The following is a 26,200-nucleotide window of genomic DNA, read 5'->3' on the forward strand; positions in this document are numbered from 1 at the left end:
AGCTCGTCAGAGCATTGGGAATAATTGGTAAAAAGAAAAATTTGTGTGTGATGTATTTGTTTTTGAATGTTTTGTTTTGTTTATTTTTGTTTAATGTGTTTAATGTGTTTATTTGGAAAATTTAATAAATTGCTTTTAAAAAAAAGATAGTTGTCTTAGCATTTCATGTACTGATGGCTCTTTTATTTGGCAACAGAACATTTTATTATGCCTAAAGACAAGCAGAGAAGAGGCTGGAGAATCTCAGCCCTGATGAAATTGCTTTTAAAGGATGTTAAGTAACTTCCTTCTCTCAATTTTTACTAAAGAAGAGTGCTTCTTAGCAACACGGAAAAGTGGTTGCTCATCATCAGCTTTGTAAATAACATTCACAAACAAGTTACTAACAGATGAGTTGCCTGTGCATTTCTACATTACGATCTAAAGCTGAATCCTCTTTTGTAAAGGTTAGGTGTATGTGAATATTTGTTGTTTAGTCATGTCTGACTCTTCGTGACTCCATGGACCAGAGCACGCCAGACACTCCTGCCTTCCACTGCCTCCTGCAGTTTGGTCAAACTCGTGTTAGTAGCATACAGTATATGTGAATATAGGAAGCTACATTATATTGTTACAAAATTTGGGTGCCTCCCACTCTCTCTGCTGAGTGGTGGCAAGAGCCTATGGTGCTCCTAGCACTCCCCCAGGGTCTGTGGTCCTTTGGAGAATTCAGACATAGAGGAGACTGTAGTACCTTAAAAAAATATGGTTTGTTCACCTATTTACACCTGCAGTCTGTATGGAGGGAGTCCAGATCCTACAGCATGGTCATTTCTGGTTGATATTGCTGTGGCAGGACCAAGTCCTTGGACACGCTGGTGATGTCTGAGCCTGTGTCACGATACGCAGTCACTAGAATTCTGTTTATGCGCACTGGGGCACTAAACTCCATGTTGGCCCAATCAATGTGTGGGGCTGACATAGCAGGAGCTCCAACAAGTCTCAGATTGGCAACAGGGACAGCAGGCGCAACAGGAACACTGCCAGCAGGGGCTCCAGCGACAGATTGTGGCACGGGGTCCTTCCCCTCAGGCTTAACAGTCCCTTCGCTCTTTGGAGCCGCAACTTCAGGCTCCCAATTTTCCGGCATCTGCTGCACGGTTCTCACAGCTGGGGTGGAAGTAAAGGCAGGGCGAGGCTTGTTTTTAAACAGGGGGCAAGCTGAACGAACGTGCCCCGGATTTTTGCACTGGAAGCAAATAACTGTGCTTGGCACTGCCTTCGCCTGGTCGCCACCAGCTGACACAGTCCCTTTTGGAGTAAAAGGGGAACTTTTCCCTTGTGTGGATTGGAAAACAGCCTTCTCCACTTTATGTTGGGAAGCAGCCCTCTCAGTTGAAGGGGGGCAACCAATCTATGCAAGAAATACATTTTTTGGACACTACTATAAAAATACAGGATGGACGTATAGACACCACCTTATACAGAAAACCAACTGACCGACAAACATATCTACATGCTTCTAGCTACCATCCCAAACATACCAAACAATCCATCGTATACAGCCAGGCCCTATGTTACAACCGCATCTGTTCCAACTCTACAGACAGAGAATCTCACCTAAGAGATCTACAGCAAACCTTTTTAGAACTAAAATATCCACCTGATGAAGATAAACAACAGATCAACAGAGCCAGACTGATACCTAGGGAGAACCTGCTGCAAGACAGACCCAAAAAAGAAAATAACAGAACACCACTAGTCATCACATACAGCTCCCAAGTTAAAACAGTACAACGCATCATCAGAGATCTACAGCCTCTCCTGGACAATGACAGCTCCCTTTCTCAAGCTCTGGGAGGAAGACCTTTCATTGCCTACAGACAGCCACCCAATCTTAAACAACTCCTCACCCACAATAATACAACCACCAGACTTAACATGGACACTGGTACCAGAGCCTGCAATAAACCCAGATGCCAACTTTGCTGCCACATACACCCGGACAACACCATTACTGGCCCCAACAACATCCAACATACCATCTCAGGACTATTTAATTGCTCATCTTCTAACATTGTGTATGCCATCAAATGCCAACGGTGCCCTTCAGCTCTCTATATTGGACAAACAGGCCAAACCCTACTATGCCAAAGGATAAATGGACATAAATCTGACATCAGGAACCATAAGACTGAAAAACCAGTAGGAGAACACTTCAATCTCCCAGGACATTCTATACAAGATCTCAAAGCAGCTGTTTTATTACAGAGAAATTTCAGGAACAGACTGGGAAGGGAAGTTGCTGAATTGGAAATCATTACCAAGCTTAAAACCATGGAAGCACCTGGGATGAATAGAGATATCGGATTCTTATCTCATTATGCATGATCAAGCTTTCTTTAGCACCTCAGCCCAGGACTAATTGCAGCCATCAGCAGCCATTAACACCCATCTACAGGTTTACCACTCCCATCAGCCCATCTCCCATTCCCACCCACCCCCACCACCCTCTGTATATATATAGGGTCTGACACTTCTGTTTCTAGTGTATCTGAAGAAGTGTGCATGCACACGAAAGCTCATACCAAAATATAAACTTAGTTGGTCTTTAAGGTGCTACTGAAGGAATTTTTTTATTTTGCTTCGACTCAGACCAACACGGCTACCTACCTGTAGGTAGAAAACAATTTAAGATTAAAGTCTCTCAGCGTCACCTGTTGAGGCGCGCCTCTGGAAAACTCACCACGCCGCTCCGGCGGAGGGTAGTCCTGGTAAGTTGGTGCCCGACTCTCCACTGGCCTGCCTTCACCGTCTTGGACAGGGGTCTGCAACCTTTAAGACAAAAAGAGCCACTTGGACCCGCTTCTGAAGGAAAAAAAAAACTGGGAGCCGCAAAACCATTGCGACATTTAAAACAAATATAACACTGCATATATTGTTTCTTAACTTAATGCTATATATACAGGATCGTGCAGTCAGCTGTCAATCTGAAGAAAAAAAGGACTTTCACTTAACAGTTCTCGTGCTCAGGTCTTGCTTGTGGGTTTCCCACAGGCGTCTGGCTGGCCACTGTGAGAACAGGATGCTGGACTAGATGGGCCATTGGCCTGATCCAGCAGCCTCTAAAGAACACACTGTTCTCCACTCCCAGCCTAGTTCCCTGACTCCATTTCTAAAACTGTCCAAAGGGGTAGCGGCTTCCTAGCATGCCTAGATGTAAGCCCCTCATCCTATACAGGCTGCCACCCCTGCTTGCTCCACTCGCCATCCCCTTTGCCAACCCTATTTCCCCCACAGCTCACGAAACCCTGCCCCCTTTACACCTAACGGTCCTAACCGAAACCCACCTCTCTTTGCACCTCACCCAGCCCCTCACCCATCTCCCTGCCTGAAGTCCCTCCCCTCCCTGCTTGGCCCAAGCCCCATGCCTTTTCAAAAGAGGGGGAAAGTGCTTCAGAAAGCAGTTTGCCAGACAGCTGTTTTCATATGAAATTAAGGTTGCAAACTTCTTTCACCACTCCTGCTCCTTTGAGCAACAGTCTGGCCTGGCAGAAATTAACAATCAATACTGTAGAGGTGTTGTTGTTTTTTCACAGCACAGAGATAGCTTATGATTCATTTCCTCTGTATGTCAGGTGCAGGAATTGTTTAATAATAAGAACCAGTTGCTCTTTACAGTTTGATGGGTCAGTGCGTCTGGCTGTTAACCACAAGGCTGGTGGTTCGAGCCTACCCAGGGATGGCTCACAGCTGTGGGCAGGATTCCTGCATTGCAGGGGGTTGGGCTAGATGACCCTCGGGACCCTTCCCATTCTACAATTCTATGATTGTATGAAATAATCCTTTAACCAAATATTAAGTGATGCTTTATTGCATTCTCTGGATTTTTAATACAGCTGTTCCATGCTCAAAACTAATCCAGTTACAGAGCAGGAAAAAAGGCATGGAAGAGTATTCCCTTTTCCAAAGGGAAGGAGGGGGGAAAGGCAGAGCGGGCGAAGAGGGCGGGGCACACACACAAACCACAGGGGAGCAAGTAGAGGTGGGGAAGTGTAGAACGCTGGCTGTGTAAAGCAGCCTTTGTCAACCTGGTGCCCTCCAAGAGACTTTGAATCAGCACCAATCAGCAAGAGATTTACTGTATTGAAGTATGTATTGAAGGGGGAGAGAGCTGATATTGCAGCTATAGAACAGAAGCAAGCAAAAAAGGGGGGTGAATGAAAGAACAGTGCTCAAGAATGTGAAGGGTAGGTTTATATTGTAGCAGAGCAGAAAGAAGAACTTATTCAAGCTCCAGTTCTGACATGCAAGGAAAGGGGGCAGGGGAACAAACAGTCTCTCTCTCTCTCTCTCTCTCTCTCTCTCTCTCTCTCTCTCTCTCTCTCTCTCTCTCTCTCTCTCTGTGTGTGTGTGTGTGTGTGTGTGTGGCAAAGGGGGGCAGAGAGAAGAAGGATGCAATGAGGATGGGGGGGGATAGAAGAAAAGGAGGACCAGTTTGAGAGGGAAACACCGTGAGGGGGGGGGGGGGAGTGAAGCGAAAACTGAAAATCCTAAAAGGAATTTGGGGGGGGGAGGAGTGTGGGGAAAGAGAGAGAAGCATGGGGAAAGGGGTGGAAAGAGAAAATAAAAGAGAAAAGTCACTATCAGGTTTGGATTGGAAAACAGCCTTGCATCCTGTGGAATACACTTCAAATGGTAGATCTTGTTAAAGGAAACCACTTTTTTATCATTCAAACAAAAGGTCAAAACACCCCAACATTTAATTGTTATTTCCTCCGTCCTGTCCATAGCTGCCAAGTTTTCACTTTTCTCGCGAGGAAGCCTATTCAGCATAAGGGAAAATCCCTGTAAAAAAGGGATAACTTGGCAGCTATGGTCCTGTCATCAAAAGCGGGCAGGAAAAAGGACCTTATACATTTTATGAATGAGTAACAGATGGGACTCTAAGACTGAGGAAACCCCTTTTTCAGCTCCTGACTTCAAAGGTGCTATGTGTTTACACTTTCAATTGACACTCTCAATTGGGAGAGATCAGATAAGACAATAGGTGTGCATTCCAAACCCGCTGATGTTACAATGGACTGATCAACGAAAAGCAGCCAGCAAGGAGGCTTTACTTTAACAATTAATATAAAATTGAGATTTTAACCGATTCACAAAATTCCAGTGCCAGCTCCTCTGCTACACAGAACTCATAAATAAAGCGAACCAAGAGCACTCGACCACCCTCCTACCCCTCTTTCCCCCCCCTAGGAAAGAGACGAGCCCCCACCCCTTACACACCTCTCCCGCTCGCCCCACCTCCGCCTCCCGTCTCGCAGCCACGCCCGCCTCTCTCTTTCCCAGCAAGCGTGTCTCTTTAACCCTATCAGGGCTGGGCTATCCGTGCCTCCGTCACCCAACTCTTCCAGCCTCGGCAAGTCCACCATTTCGGAGCCGGCGAGTAGGAAGCCCCGATAGGGTTAAAGAGGCTGCGTGAGCCAGGCAGGGGCAGAGAGCCACGGCAAAGCTGTAAAGGAGCCGCATGCGGCTCCGGAGCTGCAGGTTGCCGACCCCAGGTCTTGGAGATGCAAAGCTCTGGGACGCATAAAGTAGTCGTCCTCCGTCTGCCGAGGAGGCAACCTTCTTGGCTCCCAGTAACGCTCCGGTGAAGCGGCTCTAGGTGGGCTGGGCAGTCTCAGGAACTCTGCATCCCGGCTGTCTCTGGCGTACCTCCCGGGCTCTTCGTAGCCTCTCTCAGCTGCACGCCTCTCTCTTGCCGGACGGGGCAGTTCCCTGTAGATGTAGTCCTCTGGAAAAACTGAACGGGCTTCCGCTGCATGCCGGCGCCGGGTTGGAAAATCCGTGGGGTCCCCAGGTACATACTCTCGGTGAGGGGCTTGTCCCATCTCTCTCTCTCTCACCCGCACCACTGGTTCAGAAACTGCAGCATACGCCTCTCTGGGATAACTGGATGCCACCCTCTCTTCCCGAATTCTGCGAGGCTCAGAGGCTCCCAGCCTCAGGACTCCTGTAACTCCCGGGTGCTGTAAGCTGGTCACTTCTCCCTTTCCTTCCTCATCATCCAAGAACAAGGGGGGGGGGAAGCCTTCGACGCAGCCCGGCTTGGTGCTTTGGACGAGCAGGGGTGAAAAGTTGAATCTTCTCCCTGCCCCCACTGGTCGACAGTTTGCAAAGTCTGTGCGGCAGAGTCTTCAGCTTCAGCTCTCCTGGCAGACTCAGCCATCCTCACTAACTAGTTACCAAAGTGTAACTCTCAAAGAAATAGTGCACGCTCTAAAAAACGTAACTTTCCTCAGGAATAAAATAATCCTTCAAAAATTATAACTTCTGCTCAAGGGTGGACTAATCCCAACCGCTGCCAGCCATGTAATGGTCGGTGGCTCTCACTTGCCTGTCCCAGCCAATCTCCTGACTTGCCTGTCCCAGCCAATCTCCTGAGCAGCTTGTGGGAAACACACAACTCGGCACTTCTCTTGTGAGCCGTAGTCAAAACAATTTCCCAGTAGTTCGCCGCCACCACCCTTTCTCACTTGCAGCTGGCCAGGGAGTCTAAAAGGGATAGCTCTCCGCCCTGTTACAAGGTTGCAAGCCTCTGACTACTCTTAGTAAAGCAGGCAGAAATTCAACTGGTTTGGTTTCTTTACTCAAACCCAGGCACACTCACATTGCTCCGTGTCCGCTTCTCTGGAGCAGCAGAAAACAACCTTTCTCCCTCCTCTATATGACATCCTTTCATATATTTGAACATAGCTATCATATCCCCCCCCTTAACCTTCTCTTCTCCAGGCTAAACATACCCAGCTCCCTAAGCCGTTCCTCATAAGGCATCGTTTCCAGGCCTTTGACCATTTTGGTTGCCCTCTTCTGGACACGTTCCAGTTTGTCAGTATCCTTCTTGAACTGTGGTGCCCAGAACTGGACACAGTACTCCAGGTGAGGTCTGACCAGAGCAGAATACAGTGGTACTATTACTTCCCTTGATCTAGACGCTATACTCCTAATTGATGCAGCCCAGAATTGCATTGGCTTTTTTAGCTGCTGCATCACACTGTTGACTCATGTCAAGTTTGTGGTCTACCAAGACTCCTAGATCCTTTTCACATGTACTGCTCTCAAGCCAGGTGTCTCCCATCCTGTATTTGTGCCTTTCATTTTTTTTGCCCAAGTGTAGTACTTTACATTTCTCCTTGTTAAAATTCATCTTGTTTGCTTTGGCCCAGTTGCCTAATCTGTTAAGGTCATTTGGAAGTGTGATCCTGTCCTCTGGGGTATTGGCCACCCCTCCCAATTTGGTGTCGTCTGCAAACTTGCTCAGGATGCCCTCAAGCCCATCATCTAAGTCATTGATAAAGATGTTGAATAAGACTGGGCCCAAGACAGAACCCTGTGATATATCAGTGACATTTCCCACACCAGTCCTGTATTCTCCCCCAAGCACTATTGTTGCCAGACAGAAGAGACCGTGGAGCAAAAAAAGAGGGGAGAGGGTTGCAGAAGGCAAGGCGGGGAGTGAGGCCTGTAAGAGGAAAGGAAACATCCAGGGACACCCTCACCTCATCAGTTGGCAGAATGAGGCCATTGCCCAAGCGTGTTAATGCCTCCTTCAAGTTCTTGAGGACCTAATCCTGGCCCAACTGTAATGGGTCGGACGTGGAGACTCGAGATTCGCAACAGCCATGTGTACCGGGACGTGGCTTGCCGCCTGGCCGAGCTACAAATCGCCCTTCTCGTCGCCGCACATGGCGGCACACCAGCCAGCGTTGCCCTAGGGGTACAATTAATAGATGATGATGATGCTTGGTCAAAAGGTTAAATGTTAAGGAACCCATTATCAGCAGGCCAGTTTCACAGGAGATGAAGAGAATGTTTACATAGATACTGAATTGTGCTGTGAAAAGTGTGGGTTTGAAACAGCAAAAGCTGAAAAACTCAAACGTCTGTCTTGAACATGATATTTTTACCTCCTAGACCTAGGCCGAGTGCTTTAGATTTGCCAGCATTCTCGCCATTAATCTGCTTCTGGCATTTGTCAAATGTAACCATGTGTCCAAGCTTGTCAAATACTAACTGCCATTGAATGTCTTCTATTAAATGCTGCCCGATGCGAACACCATTGTGTGTTGTCTAAACATTAGGAAGAACTTCCTGACAGTAAGAGCTGTTCGGCAGTGGAATTTGCTGCCAAGGAGTGTGGTGGAGTCTCCTTCTTTGGAGGTCTTTAAGCAGAGGCTTGACAGCCATATGTCAGGAATGCTTTGATGGTGTTTCCTGCTTGGCAGGGGGTTGGACTGGATGGCCCTTGTGGTCTCTTCCAACTCTATGATTCTATGATTCTATGATTGTCTGTCAAATACAGCCAGTTATCAACTGTCAAGCCACACTAAATCCTGCATTCGACGGGAGTGTAATTATTAGGATGGATTATTAAAATCAAATTAGGATTGTTGACTACGGAACTTGCTGGATTGGAGGGAGGTAGCCGGAATTTGGGGAAGAAAGGTTATATTGGAATTTGTTAGAGTGCAAGAGTTGATTATGGGAAAAGTTAAAATAAAAGAAGTCTAGGGATTTAAAAAATTTAAGAAGTCTATTGAGGGGAAAAAATTAGGCAAGGGAAGAAAATTGGATTATGAATTATAGGGATTAAGAGATTTAGTGAAAATGGTATTAGCTAAGTTTAAAAATTTTATGAAGAGGAAAAGTAAGTAGTTTATAGATAAGGAAACTGTTAAAGAGGATAGTAAAGGGATGAAAACCGGGAAAGGGGGGAGGTAGGGGAAGCCCACAAAATATGGTTTATTAATGTAAATTTGGAAAAGATTGTTTTTATTATTGTTTTCTGTCTTTTTTCTTTTTTATCATTTTTTCTGAAATTTTTTCTTTTTTTTAGCATAGTTTTTTTCTTTCTGGATAGCTGGGTGGTTGTCTCCCTGCTTTCTGCCCCTGGAGCTCTCTGGTGGCAGGAGGGGACTCTGGGGGTGGGGGGTGGGGGAGGGGGGGACATAAACTCAACTACAAAATGGACCATCTTCAACTACCCGCCTGCATGGGATTTTCCTGTGGCAGGGGAGGGCCCATGGGAGGGGGGTGGAAAGAAGGTGGAAAATCTGTCTATGTAAGCGTCTTTCTTATATATATCTTTTTTGTAATCTGTAAAACTAATAAAATTATTAAAATAAATAAATAAATAAATAAATCCTGCATTCGAGTGTCAGAAAACAGATTAGCAAATGTTACAGTGAGCATTTAAGGAAATACATTTTAAGAATATATGAAACAAGATTTTTTAAGGCGTCTCTTGTGCTGCAGAGGCCGGAAATACGGCAGACAAGGAATCACACCATAGCTGCCAAGTTTTCCCTTTTCTCGCGAGGAAGCCTATTCAGCATAAGGGAAAATCCCTTAAAAAAAGGGATAACTTGGCAGCTATGAATCACACATCCATTCCAGAGACTTTCACATAACTGGGTGTCCTCTGCATTTTAAACATGAAATTAATTTGAAATTCGGGGCCCAGGAAGTGCTGCCTTAGGCAATTCGTATATATTTTTGCAAAATGAGCAAACACCTTCAGCTGCTGAAAATATTTGCAGCTCTGGCTTCTGCAATTTCAACATGCACTGCTCACCCACATATTAATATTCATAGGGACTAGAGACTAGCCTTTTTCCAAAATGAAAGCCAAAGCCCTCCCCGCCCCCCAAGAAACCAGCTTGGGAACCACTGTCCTAGATTAGAATCATAGAATCATAGAATCATAGAGTTGGAAGAGACCACAAGGGCCATCCAGTCCAACCCCCTGCCAAGCAGGAAACACCATCAAAGCATTCCTGACAGATGGCTGTCAAGCCTCTGCTTAAAGACCTCCAAAGAAGGAGACTCCACCACACTCCTTGGCAGCAAATTCCACTGCCGAACAGCTCTTACTGTCAGGAAGTTCTTCCTAATGTTTACTGCAATTAGCCTTCACCAACCTGATGCTCTCCAAATGTTTTGGATGACAAACTACCATCAGCCCCAGTACATAATGAAAATTATGTACAATTCATCTTGTTTGCTTTGGCCCAGTTGTCTAATCTGTTGACTTCCAAATGACCTCAACAGATTAGACAACTGGGCCAAAGCAAACAAGATGAATTTTAACAAGGAGAAATGTAAGGTACTACACTTGGGCAGAAAAAACGAAAGGCACAAATACAGGATGGGAGACACCTGGCTTGAGAGCAGTACATGTGAAAAGGATCTAGGAGTCTTGGTAGACCACAAACTTGACATGAGTCAACAGTGTTATGCAGAGCTAAAAAAGCCAATGCAATTCTGGGCTGCATCAATAGGAGTATAGCATCTAGATCAAGGGAAGTAATAGTACCACTGTATTCTGCTCTGGTCAGACCTCACCTGGAGTACTGTGTCCAGTTCTGGGCACCACAGTTCAAGAAGGAGACTGACAAGCTGGAACGTGTCCAGAAGAGGGCAACCAAAATGGTCAAAGGCCTGGAAACGATGCCTTATGAGGAACGGCTTAGGGAGCTGGGTATGTTTAGCCTGGAGAGGAGAAAGTTAAGGGGTGATATGATAGCCATGTTCAAATATATGAAAGGATGTCATATGGAGGAGGGAGAAATATTGTTTTCTGCTGCTCCAGAGAAGCGGACACGGAGCAATGGATTCAAACTTCAAGAAAGAAGATTCCACCTCAACATTAGGAAGAACTTCCTGACAGTAAGAGCTGTTTGGCAGTGGGATTTGCTACCGAGGAGTGTGGTGGAGTCTCCTTCTTTGGAGGTCTTTAAGCAGAGGCTTGACAGGCATATGTCCAGAATGCTTTGATGGTGTTTCCTGCTTGGCAGGGGGTTGGACTGGATGGCCCTTGTGGTCTCTTCCAACTCTAGGATTCTAGGATTCTAAGTGGAAGTGAGGCCCTGTTCGCCCCCCATCTGCCCTTCTTCCGTATAAATATTAAGTTTCAAGTCAAAACTTTGAACAGGCAGCCCCCCCCATCTCTGCCACTTTACTGTAAACAAAATAGGAGTAAACCAAATAGGATTTTAATTTTTAATTTTAGTGCACATTTACAAAACCCACCCCTCCCAATGTGTGACATTCGAGGGCAGCCAGCCAGCCCCCACCCCCCAATTCCAGGCAAACGGAAGAATTTCTGGTGAGGCTGAGGCTGGACTCTCCCTCCTCCAGTTCCAGTTCATCGTGTGATCAGCCCGGGGTGCAGAGCCCTGCCTGCAGAGAGGGAGAGAGAGAGAGAGAAGGGAAATAAAGGGTTTATTTAGGTGCGCTTGCCTTGCACCCGCAGCCGGTTAAAGAGCAAACTTGTGAGAGAGTCAGAAAGTGACTTGGCAATTCCATCACGCAGCACAAAACCTCCCGCTAAAAACCTGGCAAACCAAAGGCTTCTACCACCTAACGGACTTCTACAAAAATAACAAACCCATATCAAGAAATGCAAGGGAAACTAGGGAACATCCAAATGCCCTGGCTAACACACTAATTCATCATGTGAAAGGCTGGACTGGAATTAAGGTTGCCGGAAGAAATATCAACAACCTCCGATATGCAGATGACACAACCTTGATGGCAGAAAGCGAGGAGGAATTAAAGAACCTTTTAATGAGGGTGAAAGAGGAGAGCGCAAAAGAGGGTCTGAAGCTCAACATCGAAAAAACCAAGATCATGGCCACTGGTCCCATCACCTCCTGGCAAATAGAAGGGGAAGAAATGGAAGCAGTGAGAGATTTTACTTTCTTGGGCTCCTTGATCACTGCAGATGGTGACAGCAGTCACGAAATTAAAAGACGCCTGCTTCTTGGGAGAAAAGCAATGACAAACCTAGACAGCATCTTAAAAAGCAGAGACATCACCTTGCCGACAAAGGTCCGTATAGTTAAAGCTATGGTTTTCCCAGTAGTGATGTATGGAAGTGAGAGCTGGACCATAAAGAAGGCTGATCGCCGAAGAATTGATGCTTTTGAATTATGGTGCTGGAGGAGACTCTTGAGAGTCCCATGGACTGCTAGAAGATCAAACCTCTCCATTCTGAAGGAAATCAGCCCTGAGTGCTCCCTGGAAGGACAGATCATGAAGCTGAGGCTCCAATACTTTGGCCACCTCATGAGAAGAGAAGAATCCTTGGAAAAGACTCTGATGTTGGGAAAGATTGAGGGCACTAGGAGAAGGGGACGACAGAGGACGAGATGGTTGGACAGTGTTCTCGAAGCTACGAACATGAGTTTGACCAAACTGCGGGAGGCAGTGCAAGACAGGAGTGCCTGGCGTGCTATGGTCCATGGGGTCACGAAGAGTCGGAGACGACTAAACGACTAAACAACAACAACATACCCCACCCTTCCCAGTCAAGACCAGGCTCAGGGCGGCTAACAAGAAAAATATCAAAACAAGCATAAAAGAAACAATTCAATTAAAATACATATTAAATACAATGTTAAAATTCAATTTTAAAATGGGAATCTACAAGTGGAACCTCATTTAAATATCTGTAGGATAAAACCTTAGGGGAGGGTGACACCGGGGTCAGACTGAGTATCCCCTCTCGGTCTTCTCAATTCATCAGGCTTGGTTTCCGGACCCTTGATCATCCTGGCCTCCCTCCTCTGCACATATTCCAGCTTGTCAATATCCTTCTTAAACTGTGGCGCCCAGAACTGGACACAAGACTCCAGGTGTGATCTGACCAAGGCAGACTAGAGCAGTGCTATTCCTGCCCTTGATCAGGACACTTCTGTTGATGCTGCCTAGAATAGCATTAGCTTTTTTTGCTGCTGCATCACACTGCTGACTCATATTAAGCCTGTGATCAACAAAGCCCCTTAGATCCTTTTCACATGTACTGCTGTCAAGCAAGGTGCCCCCCCCCCACCCGTATTCATAGAATCATAGAGTTGGAAGAGACCACAAGGGTCATCCAGTCCAACCCCCTGCCGAGCAGGAAACACCATCAAAGCATTCTTGACATATGCCTGTCAAGCCTCTGCTTAAAGACCTCCAAAGAAGGAGACTCCGCCACACTCCTTGGCAGCAAATTCCACTGCCGAACGGCTCTTACTGTCAGGAAGTTCTTCCTAATCATAGAATCATAGAATCATAGAGTTGGAAGAGACCACAAGGGCCATCCAGTCCAACCCCCCTGCCCAGCAGGAAACACCATCAAAGCATTCTTGACATATGCCTGTCGAGCCTCTGCTTAAAGACCTCCAAAGAAGGAGACTCCACCACACTCCTTGGCAGCAAATTCCACTGCCGAACAGCTCTGACTGTCAGGAAGTTCTTCCTAATGTTGAGGTGGAATCTTCTTTCTTGAAGTTTGAATCCATTGCTCTGTGTTCGCTTCTCTGGAGCAGCAGAAAACAACCTTTCTCCCTCCTCCATATGACATCCTTTCATATATTTGAACATGGCTATCATATCACCCCTTCAGCTTCAGGCTAAACATACCCAGCTCCCTAAGCCGTTCCTCATAAGGCATCGTTTCCAGGCCTTTGACCATTTTGGTTGCCCTCTTCTGGACACGTTCCGGCTTGTCAGTATCCTTCTTGAACTGTGGTGCCCAGAACTGGACACAGTACTCCAGGTGAGGTCTGAGCAGAGCAGAATACAGTGGTACTATTACTTCCCTAGATCTAGATGCTATACTCCTATTGATGCAGCCCAGAATTGCATTGGCTTTTTAAGCTGCTGCATCACACTGCTGACTCATGTCAAGTCGGTGGTCTACCAAGACTCCTAGGTCCTTTGCACATGTACTGCTCTCAAGCCACGTCTCACCCATCCTGTATTCATGCATCTGGATATCCCTGCCTAAGTGCAGAACCTTACAGCTTCCTGTTTGTCCCTGCTGAAATTCATTCTCTTAGTTTTGGCCCAATTCTCTAGTCTATTAAGGTCACTGTCTCCTCTGTGCGCATAGGAGGGCCCCCCTTTTGCAGGCCGCTGGTGTGCGCCAGCCCACACTTTCAGGACGGTTGTAAACAAACCATTTCTGCATTGCTGAGCTTTGCTGAGCTGGGGTTAATAAAGGACTGGAAAGATGGGGAGAGACGGGGGGACGGGGGCGGGGGGCGGGGAGAGGTCACCTTTACTGCCACCATCAGGAATCTGCTAATCTTTTCTGAGCTGAGAGACAGAGCCTTGAAGCAGCCGCAGCCAAGGCAGGCAAGAACGTTCCACCGCTTTAAGCGCTAATAACCCATTCCGTCACTAATAGCCGAGCTACTAATAAAATCTGCTAGCATTGCAAATCTGCCCAAGCCTCTGAGGATTGCAGTTGGGTCTAGGAAGGCTCCAGGCGCTCTTCTCCTCTTACCTACCCCTGCATTGCTATTCAGGGTGGGGTGTGGGGTGAAGGGAATAATGGCACAGTCCATGTGTGGCCCCGAAAGCTGCTTTATGCAGGGGGGGGGGGATGCACAGAGGCAGATCAGTTCTTTGCTTTGGAATACAATTTTACTGCAACATTTCTCTCTGACATCGCTCTCGCACCATTTAGTCGTGAAAGAGCTTCTTATATTTACCTTCAGTAAGAGCTGTTCGGCAGTGGGATTTGCTGCCAAGGAGTGTGGTGGAGTCTCCTTCTTTGGAGGTCTTTAAGCAGAGGCTTGACAGGCACATGTCAAGAATGCTTGGATGGTGTTTCCTGCTTGGCAGGGGGTTGGACTGGATGGCCCTCGGGGTCTCTTCCAACTCTAGGATTCTATGACCTTGGGACTTCTATAGACGCAGAACCTTCTTCTGCCTCTCCCTCAAACTTCAAGAAAGAAGATTCCACCTCAACATTAGGAAGAACTTCCTGACAGTCAGAGCTGTTCGGCAGTGGAATTTGCTGCCAAGGAGTGTGGTGGAGTCTCCTTCTTTGGAGGTCTTTAAGCAGAGGCTTGACAGGCATATGTCAAGAATGCTTTGATGGTGTTTCCTGCTTGGCAGGGGGTTGGACTGGATGGCCCTTGGGGTCTCTTCCAACTCTATGATTCTATGACCTTGGGACTTCTATAGACGCAGAACCTTCTTCTGCCTCTCCCTCAAACTTCAAGAAAGAAGATTCCACCTAAACATTAGGAAGAACTTCCTGACAGTAAGAGCTGTTCGGCAGTGGAATTTGCTGCCAAGGAGTGTGGTGGAGTCTCCTTCTTTGGAGGTCTTTAAGCAGAGGCTTGACAGGCACATGTCAAGAATGCTTTGATGGTGTTTCCTGCTTGGCAGGGGGTTGGACTGGATGGCCCTTGTGGTCTCTTCCAACTCTATGATTCTATGATTCTATTCTAAGAACTTCCTGACAGTAAGAGCTGTTCGGCAGTGGAATTTGCTGCCAAAGAGTGTGGTGGAGTCTCCTTCTTTGGAGGTCTTTAAGCAGAGGCTTGACAGCCACATGTCAAGAATGCTTTGATGGAGTTTCCCGCTCGGCAGGGGGTTGGACTGGATGGCCCTCGTGGCCTCTTCCAACTCTATGATTCTATGATTGATTATTGTTGTTGGGCTTAGGGGGTCAACCTGGATGACGGCACGAGTCCCTTCCAGTTCTTGGGGTCCTGTACCCAGGGAGAGTTAGAATCGAAGAGGGGATCCTTCTGCTGAGCTAGTCAGACAACTTGGCTGGCCACTTAAGTGTCTTCGTTCGCATCCCAAAAGGGTGGGCTCCATTGCAAGAGCTGCAACAAAGGGAACCCCTGTATTCTCTCACCACTCAGAGACTGGAGTGGCATGGAACATAATAATAATAATGTTCTGGGCGGCTTCCAACAAAACACTAAAATACAGAAATCCATCAAACATTAAAAGCTTCCCTAAACAGGGCTGCCTTGAGATGCCTTCTAAAGGTCTGGTAATTGTTGTTCTCTTTGACCTCTGGTGGGAGGGCATTCCACAGGGTGGGTGCCACTACGGAGAAGGCCCTCTGCCTGGTTCCCTGTAACTTAGCTTCTCGTAGCGAGGGAACCGCCAGAAGACCCTCGGCGCTGGACCTCAGTGTCCGGGCAGAACGATGGGGGTGGAGACGCTCCTTCAGGTATACCGGACCGAGGCCGTTTAGGGCTTTAAAGGTAGGTAGCCGTGTTGGTCTGGATCGAAGTAAAATAAAAAAATTCCTTCAGTAGCACCTTAAAGACCAACTAAGTTTTTATTTTGGTATGAGCTTTCGTGTGCATGCAGTGTGCATGCACACGAAAGCTCATACCAAAATAAAAACTTAGTTGGTCTTTAAGGTGCTACTGAAGGAATTTTTTTATAGGGCTTTAAAGGACGCTCCTTCAGGTATACTGGACCGAGGCCATTTAGGGCTTTCAAGGTCAGCACCAACACTTTGAATTGTGCTCGGAAACGTACTGGGAGCCAATGTAGGTCTTTCGGGACCGGTGTGATGTGGTCTCGGCGGCCGCTCCCAGTCACCAATCTAGCTGCCGCATTCTGGGTTAACTGTAGTTTCCGGGTCACCTTCAAAGGTAGCCCCACGTAGAGCGCATTGCAGTAGTCCAAGCGAGAGATAACCAGAGCATGCACCACTCTGGCGAGACAGTCCGCGGGCAGGTAGGGTCTCATCCTGCGTACCAGATGGAGCTGATAAACAGCCGCCCTGGACACAGAATTGACCTGCGCCTCCATGGACAGCTGTGAGTCCAAAATGACTCCCAGGCTGCGCACCTGGTCCTTCAGGGGCACAGTTACCCCATTCAGGACCAGGGAGTCTTCATGGGCAGGAATGGGGATCATTCAGATATTGCTGGCCTTCCATCCGTCCCGGCCAGCATGACCCAAGAGTTGCTGATGATGGGAGCTGGGGTTCAGATGTTTGCCCATCCTGGCTGGAGATAGTGAGAGTTACAGTCCAAAACATCAGGAGGACACCAGGTTGGAGAAGATAGCTAAAGTGGTAGACAGGCATTCAAGCATTGTCTCAGCCACTATATAACCATGTGATCAGTTGGCAGGAACCCCCACAGATTTTCTAGTCCAGCCTCTGCCTTCGTGCTGGCTAGGGATGATGGGAGTTGCCATCGCAACAACATCTGGAGGGGCTAGGCTAGCAAAGTCTCATCCAGTCCAGCCCTCTGTGCAATGCACAGTCTGCAGACCCCACATACTTCTTCCCTAAAAGGAATTCCTGTTGGACAGTGGAACGGACTCCATCACAAGCTGGTGGGCTCTCCTTCCTTGGGTTTTCTTAAACAGAGGTTGTTGAGTGGTCCTCTAACAGGCATTCTTTAGCTGCAAATCCTGCATTGCCAAGGAGTTGGGATAGATGGCCTTCGGGGTAACTTCCAGCTCTACAAGTCTATGATTCTGCTCAGCTGTCAAATAATTACTTTGAATGTGGTACCTGAATGCCCTTGCTTTTAATCCATTCATTTGTTGCCTCGGTGACATTGTACTGGTTTGGTTCCACCACTACCACCACCCCAATTTTTTCGGTTTTATTGCAGTTTTATTTGTTTATCATCCCTGCAAATCGACCAGAAAATAGTTACAGGTAGGTAGCCGTGTTGGTCTGAGTCGAAGCAAAATAAAAAAATTCCTTCAGTAGCACCTTAAAGACCAACTAAGTTTATATTTTGGTATGAGCTTTCGTGTGCTTAGTGTATCTAAAGAAGTGTGCATGCACACGAAAGCTCATACCAAAATATAAACTTAGTTGGTCTTTAAGGTGCTACTGAAGGAATTTTTTTATTTTGCTTCGACCAGAAAATGTCAGCAATTGTGCTGCCAATAAATTGCAGGAAAGTAAAATGAGATGAGTCAGCAGTGTGATGCAGCAGCTCAAAAAGCCAATGCAATTCTGGGCTGCATCAATAGGAGTATAGTATCTAGATCTAGGGAAGTAATAGTACCACTGTATTCTGCTCTGGTCAGACCTCACCTGGAGTACTGTGTCCAGTTCTGGGCACCACAGTTCAAGAAGGATCCTGACAAGCTGGAACGTGTCCAGAAGAGGGCAACCAAAATGGTCAAAGGCCTGGAAACAATGCCTTATGAGGAACGGCTTAGGGAGCTGGGTATGTTTAGCCTGGAGAAGAGAAGGTTAAGGGGGCGATATGATAGCCATGTTCAAATATATAAAAGGATGTCCTATGGAGGAGGGAGAAAGATTGTTTTCTGCTGCTCCAGAGAAGCGGACACGGAGCAATGGATTCAAACTACAAGAAAGAAGATTCCACCTCAACATTAGAAAGAACTTCCTGACAGTAAGAGCTGTTCGGCAGTGGAATTTGCTACCAAGGAGTGTGGTGGAGTCTCGTTCTTTGGAGGTCTTTAAGCAGAGGCTTGACAGGCATATGTCAAGAATGCTTTGATGGTGTTTCCTGCTTGGCAGGGGGTTGGACTGGATGGCCCTTGTGGTCTCTTCCAACTCTATGATTCTATGAGATAAACCTGTGGGGAGGCGAGGTACACTTTGAATGGAATGCAGTGGGGATCCCCCCCCAAAGGATACTTATATCTGTCTCTTCCTCGCAAATTGGCTCTTAGTACTAGTATTTGGGTATTAATTCCCCATATTGTCCTTTGAGAAATGCTCAAAGGTTTAACAAGCCCCTCACTTCTTGAATTGAGCAGCTGCGTTGCATAAGAGGTGGGAAACGCCACGGACCCTGGCCCAAAATGGAGCAGAATATTCCTCAAACTTTCCTAGCTGCTCAGGGAACAAAACTGTCAGAATGTTTCCCATTCGGCTTCTGTGAGGGAAGGAAAAGCTTTCCGTTTGGCTGGAAATAATAATAATAATAATAATAATAATAATAATAATAATAATAATAATAATTATACCCCGCCCTCCCAAGTCAGAACCGGGCTCAGGGCGGCTCACACCAATACAATTACAATAAAACATAAAAAGCAATTAATTAAAATACAGATTAAAATACAGTATTAAAATTTAAAATGAAGCCTCATTTTGAGTAGTCAAATCCAAGCCATGAGGGAGGAAAACACAGGGGTCAGGCTGAGTCCAACCCAAAGGCCAGGCGGAACAGCTCTGTCTTGCAGGCCCTGCGGAAAGATGACCAATCCCGCAGGGCCCTGGTCTCCTGGGAAAGAGCGTTCCACCGAGTTGGGGGCAATTCTGAAAAGGCCCCGGCCCTAGTAGAGGCCAATCTAGCCACCTTATGGCTCGGGATTTAAAACCTTAATGCAAACTTTGGAGATGGCTAGCTTTGCTAGGGAAGCCAAATGAGAAGCAAGCAAGTTTGTAAATTGCATCACATGCCCCTCTTCCTAGCACAGGGAGGTGGTAAAGTCCAGTTGGGGGGGGGGGCGTTAACCTCTCCCCGCTCCCCTTAAAGTAGCTGAGCTTCTCTTTCTCGGCTCACTAAGCTTTGAAGTTCTGCTCTTGGTCAAGGGAGTTCAGATCCCCCTTGGAAAGAGAAGCTTTGACCCCAGCTGTTTCTCAGCTTCTTGGCCTGACGCTGTCTAACCTTCTCTCTCTCTCCAGGCCTTTCTGCCGTGGTCTCTGGGGCACCGCCCCCAATTTGTCTCCCTCTCCCCAATCCCAGTGTACATCTCAATTCTGATCCGCAACTCAACCTGTCGGAAGGTGCTGATTCTCAGTTAGAAGAGCCCGACCTTGGCTCTCCCCCTGTCACTTCCCAGACACACTAATTACCTTGGGAACATGGGGTTTTACAGCGTCTCCTCGAACTCGGGATTTGGCCGGTCTTGCCAGTTGGAAAACCTTACAGTCCCATCTGCTGCTCTCGTTGAAGTGTGTGCTTGGCCACTGTGAGAGGGGGGCGCTGGGCTTGCCTTGTCTGAGAGCCCCTCAAATCTTGCTGCCAGGCTGTCTTTTAAACCAGGAAAGAGGGGGACCTGTGGCAGCAATTGTGACATCTTTCTCAGTGTCTATCTCCTGCCTGATCTTGCATCAAATAGCAAAGCCATAGAGGACTGGAGAGAGAAAATGCTAGAATATCTGCAGTTGGCTAGGCTAACGGGAAGAATAAGGGATCAAAAGGAGCAAAAGTTCCAAAAGGAATGGAATAAATTCATAGAGTATCTGAAGGAGTATGGAAAGATATGAAACGCCTGTAGGTCAGCATTACAAAATGCAACAGTTATAAGTAACCTTAGTCAAAAACCTATGTTTAATTTGTAAGATAATTTGTGACGGGTATAACTTTAGAGAGCGCAAAACTGAATAAATGGAAGAATAAGTCTGAAAGAGAGAGAGGTGGAAGTCGATCACAAGAGGAGCTGAATAAAAATAATTATCGAATGGGAAAGGGAACCAAAACAAATAAGTTATAAAACGAAGATCATAAATTGTAACAATTCTTAGTTTATTTAAAAAATGACACGACACATTTTGGAAATTGTATGTTTTTTATTTAATTTCTTTCTTGTCTTGTAAAGTTTCCCTCCGATTCTTGTAGATGTATGTACAGATAAAACAATAAAAATGATTATGGAAAAAAACAACAAAGTGAATGATTTGTGTTCAGCTGTGAACCCAAAGCACATATCTACATGGGGAGGTGGCCTGCTGCATCTCTGAATGAGTTTCTTCACTTGCCTTGCTCTCTTCCAGCCTGACCCTGCTGGGTAACTCTACTGAGTTTCTGTGTTGTTGGATCGTTCAAATAGCACCTGCAGAGTCGAAGAGCTGCCCGTTGAGCCTCAGAATGAGTTACTGCTCTAGAACTGGTTTCCCTCCCAGTAATAAGCCTGTGCAGAACTCTGTCAGAAATGTGAGGATATTTCGTGTTTCTGAAGGTTTTCTGTGTAAAGATCTTGTTAATTCAGGCAGGGAGTGGAGCAGGATGTGGATTTGGGGGGACATTATTCTTAGATCTCCTGCTCTGCAGATGCTGCTCATCTAACTTACTACCACCCTTCTTTCCCTCCTCTTCCAGGATTTCTTGACGGACCTCATGATGTCTGAGGTGGACCGATGTGGCGAAAATGAGCACCTTATTTTCCGAGAGAACACCCTCGCCACGAAAGCGATCGAGGAGTACCTGAAGCTGGTGGGGCAGAAGTACTTGCAAGATGCCTTAGGTAGGTAGGGGGAATGTCGGTACCTGTCTGGGTTTCATCAACAGAAGCTTTCTGGTTTGGGGCCAGGATCCAGGGAGCCTCAATGCTTTACAGATAATTAAGAATATTCTTAAGGAACCACACCAAAGAGATGGGTTTCAATCACACTGCTGACTCATGTCAAGTTTGTGGTCTACCAAAGGATCTAGGAGTCTTGGTAGACCACAAACTTGACATGAGTCAGCAGTGTGATGCAGCAGCTCAAAAAGCCAATGCAATTCTGGGCTGCATCAATAGGAGTATAGCATCTAGATCAAGGGAAGTAATAGTACCACTGTATTCTGCTCTGGTCAGACCTCACCTGGAGTACTGTGTCCAGTTCTGGGCACCACAGTTCAAGAAGGAGACTGACAAGCTGGAACGTGTCCAGAAGAGGGCAACCAAAATGGTCAAAGGCCTGGAAATGATGCCTTATGAGGAACGGCTTAGGGAGCTGGGTATGTTTAGCCTGGAGAAGAGAAGGTTAAGGGGTGATATGATAGCCATGTTCAAATATATGAAAGGATGTCATATGGAGGAGGGAGAAAGATTGTTTTCTGCTGCTCCAGAGAAGCGGACACGGAGCAATGGATTCAAACTACAAGAAAGAAGATTCCACCTCAACATTAGGAAGAACTTCCTGACAGTAAGAGCTGTTCGACAGTGGAATTTGCTGCCAAGGAGTGTGGTGGAGTCTCCTTCTTTGGAGGTCTTTAAGCAGAGGCTTGACAGGCATATGTCAAGAATGCTTTGATGGTGTTTCCTGCTTGGCAGGGGGTTGGACTGGATGACCCTTGTGGTCTCTTCCAACTCTATGATTCTATGATTCTAAGAATAGGGACAGAAGTAAGGTCCTGCACTTGGGAAGGAAGAACCAGATGCACAAATATAGGATGGGCAACACCTGACTTGCTAGCAGTACATGTGAAAATCATCTAGGGGTTTTGGCGAATCACAAGCTTAACGTGAGTCCAGACTGTGATGCAGCAGCAAAAAACGCTAATGCTACTCTAGGCTGCATCAACAGAGGTATAGGGTCCAAATCATGGAAAGTAATAGCACCACTCTCTTCTGCCTTGGTCAGACCACACCTGGAGTCCTGTGTCCAGTTCTGGGCGCCACAATTTAAGAAGGATGTTCACAAGCTGGAAGGTGTGTGGAGGACGACGACCAGGGTGATTTAAGGTCTGGAAACCAAGCCTTATGAGGAAAGGTTGAGGGTATTTAGCCTGGAGAAGAGAAGGCTGATAGGAGATACAATACAGTGGTACCTCGGGTTACGAACGCGATCCGTTCCGGGTCGCAGTTCGCAACCCGAAAAGTTCGTAAACCGAGCCTCCATTTTGCGCATGCGCAAAGCGCTATTTTTGCGCTTTGCGCATGCGCAAATGCGCGCGGCGCTTCTGCGCACGTGCGCGGGGCGAAAATACTTTCGGGTTTGCGCAGTTCGTAACCCGAGTTGTTCGCAACCCGAGGTACGACTGTAGCCATCTTCAAATATCTGAAGGGCTGTCACATGGCAGGTGGAGCAAGCTTGTTTTTTGCTGCTCCAGAGGGTAGGATCCAAACCAGTGGATTCGAGACAAGAAAGAAGATTCTGATTAAGCATTGGGAAGAAGAGTAAGAGCTTTTCAGCAGTAGAACAGACATCCTCGGAAGGTAGAGGACTCTCCTTCACTGGAGGTTTTTAAGCAGTGTTTGGATGGCCACCTGCCACGGGTTCTTTAGCGAGGATTCTTGCGTTAGAGAGGGTTGGGTTATTTTTATTTTTTTAATAATCTTTTTATTACTTTTACAACAACTAAACATCACATGAAAAAGAAATACTGTAAATCAAAACCTTAAAACAACTATATAGACAATCCGCATTGAATCCAAAACATGGGGCTACTAGAATCCCCTGACTTCCCTCCACCTCACACACCCCCCCCCCCCCGGTTCCCTTGTTCATGCATGTCCATAAATTCTTTACCTCCTTTTACCTTCCAATTTTATACCTTATCTGTTATATTACAAGCATTTTTCAAAATCCTGCTAATGTATTAACTTGCATCCCCTGCTTTTGTGTATATGCAATAAACATTTCCCATTCCTTTAAAAAAAAAAATTGTCTTCTTGGTTTCTAATTCTCCCGGTTAATTTAGCCATTCCCACGTATTCCATTAACTTAGTTTGCCAATCTTCTTTAGTGGGGACTTCTTCTTTCCAGCATTGTGCTAATAATATCCGAGCGGCCGTTGTTGCATACATAAACAAATTCTTGTATTTTTTCGGTAAGTCCAATCCTGTGGTAGCAAATAAAAAAGGCTTCTGGTTTTTTAATGAAGGTTGTTTTGAACATTTTTTTTCAATTCATTATATATCATTTCCCAAAATTTCTTTATAACCTTACATTGCCACCACATATGGTAAAAAGTGCCCTCCGCTGCTTTACATTTCCAACACTTATTATCTCTTGTTTTATACATTTTTGCCAATTTAACCAGAGGTAAAGGTAAAGGGACCCCAGACCATTAGGGCCAGTCGCGGATGACTTTGGGTTCACGGCGCTCATCTTATAACATTTTCATATAATTTTCTTTAAGTAAAATACAGGCTGTAAATTTCATGTCATTCTTCCATAATCTTCCCCAATCAATCATTTGAATGTTATGTCCCACATCCTTTGCCCATTTTATCATAACACATTTAACCTCCTCATCCTTAGTTTCCCATTCCAACAACACATTGAAATAAAAACATCGTTTTTGGCAATACGTTCATCTTAATTACTAAAACCCTTCCCAATAAAGACAAATTCATTCTTCCCCAAATCTCTAAATTCCTTTAATTTCTTTCCATATTTTTTCATAATTGTCTTTAAATAAATTTATATTTTTTGCTGTTAACCGAATCCCTAGATATTTCAATTTTTTATATACATTTATTTCATCCTCTGTTGCATCTCTTTTTTATTTTGCTCTGAGACATTTTTAACTAAGAGCTTGGTTTGGTTTTTATTCAGTTTAAAACATGATACTTGTCCAAATTCCTGTATTTTTTCTAACACTTTCAATATTGAATTTATAGGGTCTTCCACCATGATCACCAAGTCGTCAGCAAATGCTTTCAACTTATATGACTTCTTACCTATTGTTATTCCTCTAATGATCTCATCTGTCCTGATATTTCTCACCAGTACTTCCAATACAGTACTAGAATAAACAATAATGGTGGCAGGGGTTTATCCCTGTCTAGTCTCTTTCATTTTGCATTCTTCTGTAAGAGTATTGTTAATTATTAATCTTGCTTGCTGTTCAGAATAAATAGCTTCTATTCCTCTTTTAAATAGCTCTCCAACATTCATTTCCTCCAGGGCTTTCAGCATTTAGGCCCCTGAAACATTATCAAATGCTTTTTCAGCATGAAGAAACATCATGGCTGCCTGTTTTTCATTTCTCACTTCCAAGTATTCAATAATAGCAATAACATACCCTTCTTCTGTTGACCTGGAAGAAATCCTGTTTGATCTTGATGAATTATTTCTAATAATACACCTTTCGTTCTATTAGCTAATATATTCGCAAACCATTTTTAATCACAATTTAACAATGAAATTGGTCTGTAATTTTTAACCTCCAATCTGTCTGTCTCTTGTTTTGGAATTAAGGTAACGAAAGCCTCTTTCCAAGTCTTTTGTATTTTCCCTGCATTTAGGGTTTCATTCATTTCAATTTGTAGAGGTTGAATTAAATATTTTTTTAAAAAAATTAATACCAATATTTTGCTGCTAATCCATCTGGTCCTGGTGATTTCCCTATTTTTGCTTGTTTAATAGCATCTGAGACCTCTGAGGCATTAATTGGTACATTTAATATAGTTAATTTTTCAGTTGGTATTTTTGGTATTTTGTTTTGTTGTATATATCTTTCAGTTTCTGTTTTCTTTTCCGGTCCAGCTCTAAATAGGTCTGTAAAATATTTAATAAATTGATTTCTAATCTCTCTCAGATTATCAATTGTTCTTCCTTCTATGGTACTTTAATTTTCTTTATCAAATTATTTGCCTTTCTTTTATTTAATTGTCAATTAAATAAATTAACTGGGCACCACAGTTCAAGAAGGATACTGATAAGCTGGAACGTGTCCAGAAGAGGGCAACCAAAATGGTCAAAGGCCTGGAAACGATGCCTTATGAGGAACGGCTTAGGGAGCTGGGTAGGTTTAGCCTGGAGAAGAGAGGGTTAAAGGGTGATATGATAGCCATGTTCAAATATATGAAAGGATGTCATATGGAGGAGGGAGAAAGGTTGTTTTCTGCTGCTCCAGAGAAGCGGACACAGAGCAAAGGATTCAAGCTACAAGAAAGAAGATTCCACCTAAACATTAGGAAGAACTTCCTGACAGTAAGAGCTGTTCGGCAGTGGAATTTGCTGCCAAGGAGTGTGGTGGAGTCTCCTTCTTTGGAGGTCTTTAAGCAGAGGCTTGACAGCCACCTGTCAGGAATGCTTTGATGGTGTTTCCTGCTTGGCAGGGGGTTGGACTGGATGGCCCTTGTGGTCTCTTCCAACTCTATGATTCTATGATAATTTCTCAATTCATCACCATTGAATATAGTGTTTGTAATATTTTTATTGCTTGTTTTATTGTTTTTTCCCCTGGTGTTTTTTTTTTTTACTAATTCTTTTTCTTCTGTGATTAATTCTTCTAGAATTTCTTTTTTCTTCTGTTCCCTAATCATTTTTTCATATGCATTTTGATTTATTAAAAAAAAAAACCCTCTAATTACTGCTTTACTGGCATCCCATACTATTCTCATGCCTGTACCTTTATCAGAATTTAATTCAAAATAGTATTTTAGAACTTTTTCCACTTTCCCTACAATCTCCTGATTATCTAACAATTCTTCATTTAATCTCCATCGAAATATTGTATTTCTTTCTCATTTACTTCTAAAATTATTGAATTGTGATCCTAGAGTTCCTGGTAGTATTTCTGCTCTTTTAATCATTAAGGATATTTCTTTTCAGACCCATACCGAGTCGATCCAGGTGCTGGATTTGTGCACTTCAGAATAGAAAGTATATTCTCTATCCAGCGGGTGTTTAAATCTCCAAATATCAATCTAATTTAAATTTTCTATCCTATTAAAAAATGTCCTTGGTAGTTTCCCTTCTTTAGTTTCTGATTTTCTTATGGTTCTATCCATTTCCTTT

The 26,200-nt window shown here is 45.1% G+C and overlaps 2 protein-coding genes across 3 annotated transcripts in view; one reads left to right on the plus strand and one right to left on the minus strand.

Moving 5' to 3' along the window:
* Positions 1-796: 796 nt before the first annotated feature.
* Positions 797-6,053, minus strand: LOC132591472 (uncharacterized). Its single transcript, XM_060270101.1, has 3 exons — positions 5,541-6,053; positions 2,653-2,792; positions 797-980 (listed from the first exon to the last, which is right to left on the minus strand). Exons 1-3 carry the CDS (start codon positions 5,868-5,870, stop codon positions 797-799), a joined length of 654 nt encoding a protein of 217 aa, XP_060126084.1. The 5' UTR covers positions 5,871-6,053.
* Positions 6,054-19,840: 13,787 nt separating this feature from the next.
* LOC132591433 (disabled homolog 2-interacting protein-like) overlaps positions 19,841-26,200 on the plus strand; it is a 51,901-nt gene continuing 45,541 nt past the window's right edge. For both annotated transcript variants that reach the window (XM_060270009.1, XM_060270007.1), the window contains exon 1: positions 19,841-20,988. In XM_060270009.1, coding sequence (XP_060125992.1) covers positions 20,862-20,988 — 127 coding nt within the window. In that variant the 5' untranslated portion in view covers positions 19,841-20,861. The remainder of the gene's footprint in view (positions 20,989-26,200) is intronic.

This window comes from Zootoca vivipara, chromosome W (genome assembly GCF_963506605.1).
Source record: "Zootoca vivipara chromosome W, rZooViv1.1, whole genome shotgun sequence".
NCBI classification, from domain to species: domain Eukaryota; kingdom Metazoa; phylum Chordata; class Lepidosauria; order Squamata; family Lacertidae; genus Zootoca; species Zootoca vivipara.